The 12597-nt window shown below is 46.2% G+C and overlaps 1 protein-coding gene across 1 annotated transcript in view; it reads right to left on the bottom strand.

Moving 5' to 3' along the window:
- Positions 1–3082: 3082 nt before the first annotated feature.
- The window catches only part of LOC309545180 (piwi-like protein 1), a gene marked incomplete at both ends in the record, with an annotated part of 240850 nt that continues 231335 nt past the window's right edge, over positions 3083–12597 (bottom strand). Inside the window, one exon of the mRNA XM_082244318.1 lies at positions 3083–3199. Within this exon, the coding sequence (XP_082100444.1) occupies positions 3083–3199 (117 nt within the window). The remainder of the gene's footprint in view (positions 3200–12597) is intronic.

Below are 12597 nucleotides of genomic sequence, written 5' to 3'. Positions count from 1 at the left end.
TCTTGACCCCCGCTCCTGACAGGCCGTCTCCACCCGAGCCACCAAAGACTCCAAAACTGCTGTAAATGCATCCATACTCTGTGCACTGGCGGGTCCCGCGGCCCCCTCGAGGGAAACAGGTGGGGGTACCTGTGTGGCAGGGTCCATAATAATTCCAGATACTACCCGGGAAAATATCAATTTGCCAAAAAATAAAACTTTTTTTTTTTTTCAGACCCCCAGCGCCACAAAGCCCCTCAGTGCTACCTGCTTAGGGACCCCTACAAAGCGAGAGAGAGAGAGAGAGAGATAGACCCCAGGGCTCACCACTTGATGCTCAGAGTTTTCAAATGCACTTTGTCTCAGCGCTGTCTAGAACAGACAGGAAGTCTTTTGGCTGGCTTCCCGGGAAAAAAGGAGGCGGCTCCGCCCCTCTGTACGCCTTCCGGCGCCTCTCCTAGCTCCACGAGGTGTTTGGGTCACCTCAAACATGGCCGCCCCCATGCTGGAGACACGAGGCTACGCCAAAATGGCGGCCTCGTACGATCTACCAGACAATGGCGGCGGCCTGCACAGAATAACGGCATGTCTGCGGGAGTAACTCGGCCTCACAAACCTTCACCTTCATGGTGATCAGTGTGGCAGGCGGTACCGGACCTTGGCGGGCCGTATGCGGTCCGTGGCCGTCGGGAGGCACCTGCTTAGCTGGAGGAATATGATCTGGAATGCAGTATCATGTATAGACATCACCCTGTGGCTTCTGACAGGTAGGATACCTTATACTATCACAGTCATGTTCTAATACTCCTACTGACTACAATCATTCAAACATTTTTGCAATTAGATTGTCAGCTCCCAAACCAAGCCTCCTGGTTTCTTGTTCACAAAAATCACACTCAAATAGGGGGATCTGTGACATGTTATAGGATAGAGGGGAGACCTATCCTTACCATTACAGAGAGGGGCCCGCGTTCACCACAAGACCCGTCAGGGGAAAAGGGGGAACATACTACTCACCATACCGGAACCAGGCGGGCGCCAACTCCTGACAGTACCCCTCTCCACCGGGGTGGGAGGGCTGTCGACCAATACGGACGCCGTGACTCATGGTCATTGGCGTTTAAGCGAGAGGTTTAACTCGCAGGGTCAGTCCCCGTCCAGTGGGACTATGTCGCGGCCGACCCAGCGCGGAGCTATGGCCTGCACGCGCTCATAGGCTGAACTGGGGTGACCACTGGATCTCAACATCCAGCCCGTCGCCCAGTTCCAGCTTTCTTGCTTGAAGATCTCACAGGAACACTGGAGAAAAAAGCTGTCTAAAAAATCTTTCTAAGAAAAAAAATCCTGCCAGGACCGAAGATCCTAGCAAGGCATCTAGCCCCTTACTCCTAACTAGACAGAAAAAAACTGATTTGCTGTAGCAGAGAGAGAGGATATACCCTCTGGGACTGCCCCTAAGGTGTGGCCAGAATGTTTTCTTTCCTGTCTAGTCCTACTCCTGTAGAGGGCAGCATAACCCGAGTTGTGTTGAATCAACGAGGACTACGTCTGTCAATGAGCGACAGAGAAACATTGCTTCTCAAAGGCCACATGGATCAAACATTTCTTGAACGAGGGTTCCACATTTCAGCACATTAGCCAAAGTGCCTTACACATACAGTATTTATTAACATGAGACACATAGGTGAGACCAAGGTGTAGATAAGGGAGGGGGGGGGGGTTGTCATGCTGAGTCAATGGATTTAATACTATGAACAGATTTTAAACTAAAGTATGCACATTAGGAGACTGTCAACTGGAAAACAAAAACAGTAATCGCACTGGTATAGTATAACAAAGTTTATCATCAATTAAAAAACAAGAAAGAAAAATGCACACTAACAGAGCCTGCATAATAGATGCAGGTCTATGCTATAAATTGCCCTCCAGTGACCAGCAGAAAATGATATAGTCTGTGGTGGGTGGAAAAAGGAGCAGCCTCAACAAAAGCCCACAAGCGCAACCCAACTTCAAATCACCTTCAGTATCTCAAAAAGTGAGTACTCCCCTCACATTTTTGTAAATATTTTATTATAGCTTTTCATGTGACAACACTGAAGAAATTACACGTTGCTACAATGTTAAGTAGTGAGTGTACATCTTGTATAACAGTGTAAATTTTCTGTTCCCTCAAAATAACTTAACACACAGCCATTAATGTCTAAACGCTGAGTACAGCCCTAAGTCAAAATGTCCAAATTGGGCCCAATTAGCCATTTTCCCTCCCCGGTGTCATGTGACTCAGTGTTACAAGGTCTCAGGTGTGAATGGGGAGCAGGTGTGTTGAGTTTGATGTTATTGCTCTCACTCTCTCATACTGGTCAATGGAAGTTCAACATGGCACCTCATGGCAAAGAACTCAGAGGATCTGAAAAAAGAATTGTTGCTCTACATAAAGATGGCCTATGCTATAAAAAGATTGCCAAGACCCTGGAACTGAGCTGCAGCATGGTGGCCAAGACCATACAGAGGTTTACCAGGACAGGTTCCACTGCGGTGTGTGGAGTTATTTTGAGGGGACGGTAAATGTACACTGTTATACAAGCTGTACAATCACTACATTACATTGTAGCCAAGAGTCATTTCTTCAGTGTTGTCAGATGAAAAGATAGAATAAAAAAATTAACAAAAAAGTGTGAGGGGTGTACTCACTTTTGTGAGATACTGTACATACTTGATTAAGAGTGTGGGAGAAGTTGGTAATAAAGTCTATGGCGGGTGGTCTGCATGGCTTGTCCTGACTACTGCGGTTTCCACAAACCACTGAACATATCAGCTGCAGGCCATGGATGGACACAATCTTTGTAATGTTTCCCAGTTGTATGAGTTCAACGAGAGATTCTATATTTTATCAGTGCAGGTAAGACTGGAAAGAAACTCTTCCATAGGCAGACCAAAAGTTCAGTCCTCATACTGGGTGCCCCCTGGGTAAGTAGCAGCTTTAAGAGTAAATACAAACTACCAAACTGAAACAACTTTGAGAAATATGAACTTCTGATTGTCTGAGACGTTTTTCAGGAATTGAAGTTTGGAGCCAAATGGTGCTTTTGTGTTCTTCCCTTGGCTACAGGTAGTAGAGTAGGCTAGACAGGGAACTGTGCGGCTCCTTGTGAATGCTCTGGCCAACCAGGAAGGCCAGTTTGTGGGCGTACTGGCATGGAGCTGGCACTCTGATCACTCCCTGGAAAAAGAAAGAGGGCAAAAGGTCATGTTTTATTATAGTCTTTAACCACTTGCCTACAGTGCACTTTCACCCCCTTCCTGCCCAGACCGATTTTCAGCTTTCAGCGCTCTCACACTTTGAATGACAATTACTCAGTCATGCAACAATGTACCCATAAAAAATTTGTGTCCTTTTCTTCACACAAATAGAGCTTTCTTTTGATGGTATTTAATCCCTACTGGGTTTTTTATTTTTTGTGCTATAAATAAAAAAAGACTGAAAATATTGTGAAAAAATGCATTTTTCTTTGTTTCTGTCATAAAATTTTGCAAATTAGTAATTTTTCTTCACAAATTTTGGCCAAAATTTATACTGCTACTTATCTTTGGTAAAAATAACCCAAATAAGTGTATATTATTTGGTCTTTGTGAAAGTTATAGAGTCCACAAGCTATGGTGCTTTCATTGAAAATTCATCACACCTGATGTACTGAAGGCCTATCTCATTTCTTGAGACACTAAAAAGTCAGGAAAGTACAAATACCCCCCAAATGACCCCTTTTCGGAAAGTAGACATTCCAAGGTATTTAATATTTAATAAGGGACATGGTGAGTTTTTTGAAGTTGTAATTTTTTTCCCACAATTCTTTGCAAAATGAAGATTTTTTTTTTTTTACAAATTGACGTATTAACAGGTTATTTCTCTCACACAGCATATGTATACTTGCAACTACACCCCAAAACACATTCTACTACTCCTCTTGAGTATGGCGATACCACATGTGTGAGACTTTTTCAAAGCCTGGCCACATACAGAGGCCCAACATCCAAGTAGCACCGTCCGGCATTCTAGGAGCATAAATTACACATATAATTTCCTGACAACCTATCACACTTTTGAAGGCCCTGGAGCACTAGGACAATGGAAACCCCCATAAAATGACCCCATTTTGGAAAGCAAACAGCCCAACGTATAATTTTTGAGGCATATGAGTCTTTTGAATATGTCATTTTTTTTCCACAAGTTTTTGGAAAATGTGGAAAGAAAATAAAAAAGCATTTTTTTTTTTTTTTACACAAAGCTGTCCATTTATGCAATATTTTTAACACATAGCATGTACATAGCAAAAATTGCACCCCAAGATACATTCTGCTATTCCTCCTGAGTATGGCGATACCACATGTGTAACACTTTTACACAGCCTAACCACATACAGAGGCCCAACATCCAAGTAGCACTTTACACAAAGTTGTCCATTTATCCACTTTTAAGACTGGGCCTATTTTTGACACTTGGTGTTTACAAGCTAAAATAATTTTTTTTTGCTAGAAAACTACTTAGAACCCCCAAACATTATGTATTTTATTTTTTAGCAGAGACCCTAGAGAATAAAATGGAGATCGTTGCAATATTTTTTATCACACCATATTTGCGCAGCAGTCTTCCAAATCCAATTTTTTTGAAAAATAATCACTTTTTCTAATTAAAATTTAAGAAAACAGTAAATTTAGCCAAATTTTTTTCCATAATGTGAAAGATAATGTTACGCTGAGTAATTAGATACCCAACATGTCATGCTTCAAAATTCCGCACGCTCACAGAATGGCGCCAAACATTGGTACTTAAAAATCCCCATAGGCAACATTTAAAAATGTCTACAGGTTACTAGCTTAGAGTTACAGAGAAAGTCTAGGGCTCAAATTATTGCTCTCGCTCGAACGATCGCGGCGATATCTCACATGTGTGGTTTGAACACAGTTTACATATGTGGGCGGGACTTGCATATGCGTTCGCTTCTGCGCGCGAGCTAACGGGACAGGGCGCTTTCATTTTTTTTTCCTATTTATTATTTTTTTTATTTTTACACAGTTAAAAAAAAAAAAAAAAAAGTTTTGATCATTTTTATTCCTATTACAAGGAATGTAAACATCCCTTGTAATTGAAATAGGCATGACAGGTCTATTTATTGTGAGATCTGGGGTCAAAAAGACCTCACACCTACACTAAAAAAAAAAAAAAATTGTTGAAAAAAACAAAAATAAAAACAAAACAAAGCGGCCCTTTAAACCGACTTTTGACGTAGCTCCGATCCTCCAAGACCATAGAGTCGAGTGAGGGCCATCTTGCCCTCACTCTACTTCCCATCTCTGAGGATCCGGGACCGGATAGTTTTCCCCGCTGCCGGCGGGTCCAGTAAGCTGGGAAAACGTCTGGGACGCGGCAGGAGGGGCACCTCTTCCCCTGCACCGTAAGGGTAATTTCGCGGTGAATCCACCACTGGGACCACCCTTATCTGAAAGCCAACCGCCCGCCGTTTAAAAAAATTACTGGGGTTATGGCAGCTATCTGCTGCCATAACCCCAGTATTTAGCTTTTAATGACCGACGTATATAGTCGTTAGGTGGTTGCATGTATATAGCAAAAATTGCACCCCAAAATACATTCTATAAAGCAAAGTGTACAGGAATAGTCCGAGTCCATCTCCGATCCGCTACTATTAGCGATTTCAAATTCCAAATCGGATTTGGGTATGGATTCGGATACTGATGAGAGCTCCCCGGTGCTCTCATCAGTCATGGAGAGGACCTGAAGGGCCTCCTCGCTGCTGTACATCCTTTGACATGCTGGCTGTGATGGGCTGTGCGACGGGTGACTGCGGAAGATCACTGATGGGGTGACAGGCGACGATGACTGATGGGGTGACAGGCGACGATGACTGATGGGGTGGCAGGCGACGATCACTGATGGGGTGGCAGGCAACGATCACTGATGGGGTGGCAGGTGACGATGACTGATGGGGTGACAGGTGACGATGACTGATGGGGTGACAGGTTACGATCACCGATGGGTGACAGGTGACGGGCGATGGTGCACGGCGGTACTGATGTCAGTCTCTGGTGACAGGTGAACTTTAGGCTACGTTCACATGTGAGCGTTATCGATCGTGGGCAGAATCGCCGCGATTCAGAAATCATTGCAAATCGCGGGGCGCCTGTGCGTTGCCCGTGATTTGCAATAGCACCCCAAACGCTGTGCGATGTTGCCACGATTTCCGCCTGCTGAATTGCGGTAACATGGAGCAAACAACGCATGACGCCCCAAACAAACTCTTGTACCTTTTTTGGGCGTCATGCGTTGTTTGCGCGATGTTACCGCGATTCGGCAGGCGGAAATCGCGGCAACATCGCACAGCGTTTAGGGGGCTATTGCAAATCACGGGCAACACACAGGCGTCCCGCGATTTACAATGATTTCTGGACCGCGGGCAGAATCGCGGTGATTCTGCCCGCGATCGCTACGCTCACATGTGAACGTAGCCTTATGGGTGGCAATTTCTGGGCACTGATGAGGTGACTGTTGGGTGACAGGTGCAATTGGGGGGGGGCTGAGGACTGTATGGGGACCTTTATTTTTGTGCTTTTACAGGTATACAGAGCAGTAACTCACTGTTTCTGGCTCTGTTCTCCTCACACTGGAAACTGTGTGAGGGGAGAAGAGCTAGTAACAGTGAGTTACTGCTCTGTGTTTACATTTTGTGATCGGCTGTGAATGGATTCACAGCCAATCACATAGTAAACAGCCACTGTCAGTGACTGTTTACTACTGCCGGTGACTAGCTGTGTTCCTTGGGAACACGGAGCCACCGAGATGACCGCGCTGCGCGCTCCCGATCGCGCGGTCATCTTCTGGGCTCCTCTATTGTGATCGGCTGTGTGATTAGATCACAGCCGATCACGTGGGAAACAGCCATGCCCATTGGCTGTTTTCCCCCTGCCGGTGACGGGCTGTGTCCCAGGGACACGCCGCCACCGACAGTGCAGACGGCGGCCCAGAACAATGGTCGCAATGGCGGGCCTCCGGCAAGTGGTTAAATAATTATTTTGTGTTAAAAGGTCACCCAAAAGTGATATCTACATCACAGATGGTGTCGGTTGGTCACAGTCACCTACTGATTTCCTTTAGCGCTTGTGGACTCAAAAATTGTAAAATCTCCTTGCAATGTCGGTATGATGTACAAGCAGTCAGCTTGCACTGACAGTCTGTAGGAGACCTGCATTTAATGCAATGCATTCCAGGCTTCTAAAACAAAAAATAGTAAAATGCTATTTTTTTTTACCTGCAAAAAAAAGGTGCATTTATTATTTTTTTTTAAAAGGTGAGCTTATCCTTAATGTCCTGCCAACAAGGTATATAGTAGGCGATGAGCCCTACTATATACAGATGGTGTCGGTTGGTCACAGTCACCTGCTGGCTTCCTTTAGCTCTTGTGGACTCAAAAATGGTAAACTCTCCTTGCAATTATTTCTAGAGCTGGAGCAATCAACCGTTGGGTGGTTTCTACCTACCTTGGGGTGTACTTGCCAACTTTGGAGACTGGCCTTATCTATTCATAGTAATCTGTGAATGGGAAAACTACAAGTCCAGACAGCCTTTGCGGCTGTTGGCTTGTAGTTCTCAATTATCTACCACGGCGCTGGGGTAGTTCATGGTGAACTTATCCTTAATGTCCTGCCAACAAGGTATATAGTAGGCGATGAGCCCTCTCATCAGTCCCTGCGATTCAGCTGGATGCTTGTAGTAGAGATGGGGCACCCTGCTCTCTTTCTCAGATGCCCCCGAAGGCATGCGATGGGAATCTGTGGGTGAGAGGTCTGTCCAGTCTCTGTGCAGCAAAGGTACAGCTTGAGCACAGCTGTCTGTAATGTGCACTGAGGGCATTTCCTTCCCTTTCCTCCTAGGCTTCCCAACCAATCTCTTCCAATCCAGCCTGGCAGCAACTAACCCTGTATGCAGATGCTCAATGAGTCCCTTGCGTCAGAAGCATGACTTTTCCTGGGCCGTCCAGTATAAATACATTTCACCCCTCCCTTTGCTTGTGACTTTTGGGAACTGTAGTGTAGCACTAATCCCTTGGGAGCTTCTGGTTACAGAGTCCCCTGGGTTACCCATAGAAACAACTTGACAAAATAGCATATTCTAAGTGCTTGGCTCAGTCAGAAAACAGTCCAGGGGTTTTGAGTTTTTGTTGATTTATTTGAGAACTGGGATAGGAGAAGGGATGAGTGGGATACTCCAGAAAGTCCCAGCAATTGTGCATAGTTATTTAGTTGACTAGCTGAATGCGGCAAGGCCGCTGCTTTACCTTGCCACTATAGTGAAGAAGGATTAATTAACTGCACTGTATTGTGAATCACTCTTCAGGGTCCTACTTGGCACCCCCTTTGTCCCTATTCTTTAGGGTTCTACACGGCACCCCCCTTACTCTGACACTGTGTGAGCTAGCCCCTTGATCCTCTGACTTCACTCGAGTGGTACCCCTTCCCAGGATGCCCCTTTAGCAAGTTACCCTGGTACTCACGGACACTGTTTTTTCCCCAGAAGACTCTGCCAGCCGCTCCACTGTCAGCTCCACTGGATCTTCTGCAGCTCAGCTCCACACATGGTTCACTAGGCCGACTGCCTAAGACCACCTTCCTCATACAGCAGGAGAGACAAGCTGTCAGCCTCCTCCTGGGACTCTGCTTCCGGCCAAAGACGCCCTGTCACATGTCACCCCCGGCCTTTATGAGCAATCCCAGGATGCACTGCAAGAGTGCCCTCCCACTGGGACTAACAAAGGCCAATGTGTCACTGGCCAGGTTTCCTCCACTGTCCAACAGGCTCCCCTATTGGATGCAGTGGGGACACTCCCTTAGACCCAGTGAATCACACCTGGGAACATGCAACAGGCAAACTAATAGATCAAGCTCCCCTGATAGGCAGATGGAGCATATCATTCTTTGAACCTAGCACCTTACTAGGAGGGTGCTACAGTAGTTAAAAGTTTACTGGCCCATTGCATGTCTGCTATCTCAAACTACAACTCCCATAATTTACCACACTCTGCATTGTAGTCTTTGGGCTGGTTTGACTTTGCTCTCCCCCTACTGGTTGGAGAGAGTATCAGCAATACAGTAGAGCAACAGAGGGTATAGTCTCCCTCCTCCACATTGCTGTAGCTCAGCATCAAGCAACAAAGATATGGTAAATGGGCCATCATTAGGAAGGGAGGAACATTTTCATTGAAGGAGTAAACTGTAATTTCTTGGGGCCTTTTGAAGGAAGATGTGACTAGGTAGACCCCAACGATTCTTACTACATTCAAGCAGTGGAGTGGTGTTTCCTTGGCATGTTTCAGAGCAAAGCATTAGGAAGGCAGGACAATGCCCTTACCTTTGATATTTGTTAATACCTTCTAAGGCCTATACCCTATCTAAAATGTCCTCACTGAGGTGGGAGGAAAAGACAACCTTAGGGAAGGAGGGGGGCCCAGGTCTCAGGACCACCCTTTTCCCCATATAAAAGACAAGAAAAGGCTCCTTGCAAAAAAGGTCCATCAGAGAGATGCTGATGGAAGTAATGGCCACCAGAAAGGCAACCTTTCATGTGCTAGCCCCAAATGAGATATCTTGAATCAACTCAAAAGGAAAAAAAGCAACTCCTTACATAAAAAAGGTCTTGACAAGATTGTGCAAAGTCAAAAGGTTTTTTTTTTTTTTAGAAAAGAATGGATAAGGCTAAAACCTGTCCCTTTAGAGTACTACAAGCCAGATGTTCCCCAGGCTACACTGGAGAAGGCCAGGAAGCAAGTAAAAGAATATTAATCTGAAATGAGATGCCTACTTTCTCACCAGCCAAAGCAGGCCCTAAAAATGTAGATCCTAACAGGTGGATTTCTTGCCTTGAATAAGGTGAAAATGAGTCAGAAATTCCGCTAACCTTTAGGACCTGTATTTCAACAGCTATACCGTTTAAGAGAAGAGGGCCCTGTGGTAGGAGGTTTGGCCCATTTTGTAGAGGCCAAGGCTTGTCCACCAGGAGTCAGTTTGTGTACCAAGTTCTCTCGGACCAATTTGGAGCAATGAGGCTCACCAGAATCCATTCTTCCTCTATTTTGTGGAGCAGTTAAATGAGAAGTAAAAACCAAAGCTTTTTTGGCTATACTTCAACTGCTCTGCAAAATAGAGGAAGAAGCCAAAGCTATTTTGGCAGTATTTTTTTTTGGGTTGAGTGCAGTTCGCTCTGCAAAAAGTCAGCTGATGTCACTCAGTTGGGCCAGGCTTGGGAAAGATCTCTACTCTACAGCTGTGGCATTGTCAAGCAGCATGCTAACTGGGTGTCTGTGTAGGGGAGGGATCCAGCGTAGGATAGTCAGTCTTATGGTAGGGGAGAGGCACTGCACACTCGGTAGCCGAAGAGAGCGAAGAGAGAAGATTTAGGGAAACCCTTGGCTTACCATACTGCTTTCCACAAGAGTTTTATCAGTCTCCACCATGAGGAGGTGCAGGATGCAGCCATGACACTGCTTATCTGTGGGGGATACTGTGACAGGACAGTCGGAGATTGATCGGTCATTTGTTTCCCCAGGAGCAAAAATTCAACAGGCTACCCCCCCCCCCCCCCGCTATCGCAGGCGAATCTGAATGAAGCAAGGAACTGTATGTGCTCAATAGCGTAAACCGGACACTAACAATTTATATTGTTTGTTCGCAAACCCAGCAACATGCTTAAAGTGAAACCAAAGGAATTAAGAAAAAACTGAATTTTTGTAAAATCTTACCATAAAATTCCTTTCTCTGAGTCCTCCGACAGTCGCCGCCCATTCACACAGTCTTCACTAATGGGGTATTGCTTCATCTCCGCAGGAATTTCTAGGCATAAGACTTGTAAAAGAACAATTCATCTACATAGTCACACCCATGGGGGCTGTCCTAGTCCAATACCCCCCTGCAATAGCCATCCCAACTCAGTTTGGTCTCAAGCAGTAATAGTGTAGAAAAACGCCCCAAAAGAGGGGCGGCGACTGTCGGAGGACTCAGAGAAAGGAATTTTACGGTAAGATTTTACAAAAATTCAGTTTTCTCTTATGTCCTCCGAAAGTCGCCGCCCATTCACAAAGTCTTCACTAATGGGGATGTCCCAAAGCAGTGTAGACATGAGGGGTGGCAACGCAACCTTCAGAAAAGCAACGCAGTACCCACAGAGAAAGGAACCTTACATGAACAGAAAGGCAGCCTTCTGGGTAACAAAAAAAAGGGCTCAACAGGAGCAACAACCCAGGAAAACAAATAACCAAGGGGAAAAACAACCCCAACAGCCAGGGACCCGTACAAAACCAGAGTTCCCTATGGCACTGCCACACAGAGAACTTTACGGCCAAAGGAGGCATCAGCCAGAACATCAATTTTATAGAATTTGGAAACTTGCACACCTGGGCCACCGAAGCCTGATGCCGGAAGGCCCAGGACGCACTCACCGACCTGGTAGAATGCACCTTGACAGGGAAGGGAGGAACCCGTTCCTGCAACGAATAGGCTTGTACAATGGTCTGCCCAATCCATTTGGCAATGGTTGCTGCAGACGCAGCCATACCCTCCCGAGGTCCCTCAGGAAGGACAAAGAGAATCAGATTTCCGAAAGGATTCAGTCGACGACAGGTAAACCCTGATCGCCCTGACAACATCCAAGGAATGCAATGCAACCTCCTTAGGATGCTTAGGCTTTGCACAGTCCTCATTAAGGTGAAAATCAGACACCACCTTAGGAAGAAAGGATGGGTTAGGTCGCAAGACCACCTTATCCCTATGAACCACAAGGTAAGGGGAACGGCAAGACAACGCCGTCAAAAGGGGAACGCTGCAACACAGACAGAACCAAGTTCAAATCCCATGGAGGTAAGGGCTCCCTTCTAGGAGGTGCCAAGTGACGCACACCTTGAATAAAGGTGCGAATCAAGGAATTAGATGCCACAGGGCGCTGGAAAAGAATAGCCAGCGCAGATACCTGGCCCTTAATCGTGGCCAAAGCAAGGCGCTGGTCCACACCAGCCTAAAGGAAAGCCAACATCCTCGCCACCGAGTAGGAACGAGGAGAGAAACCCCTGGACTCACACCAGGCAAAAAAAGCTTTCCACGTACGGTAATAAATCTTACCAGAAGAGGCTTTTCTAGCCTTGATCAAAGTAGGAATGACCTCTGAGGAGAGACCCCTGTCTCTCAGGAACTGGCTTTCAACAGCCAGGCCGTTAAAGCCAGCGACTGTAAAGCAGGATGGAAGATCAGTCCCTGAGACAGTAGATCTTTTCACATTGGCAGCCGCCACGGAGGCTCTACGGCCAGGTGAACGATGTCCGCGTACAAGGACCGGCGAGACCAGTCCAGCGCTACCAGAATCACCAGTGATTGTTCAGATGCCAACCTGCGAAGGAACCTGGACAACAACTGAATTGGAGGAAGGGCATACATCAGATGATACTGATGCCAATGAACCACCAGCGCATCCGAGGCGTCTGCCAGAGGATCGCGCGTTCTTGCCACGAACCTTTCCACCTTGTGGTTTAGCCGAGACACGAACAGATCCACACCCGGAGATCCCCA

The sequence above is a fragment of the Pelophylax lessonae genome, assembly GCF_965119305.1.
Source record: "Pelophylax lessonae genome assembly, chromosome: 2".
Lineage (NCBI taxonomy): Eukaryota > Metazoa > Chordata > Amphibia > Anura > Ranidae > Pelophylax > Pelophylax lessonae.
This window is presented reverse-complemented; position numbering and strand designations above follow the sequence as displayed.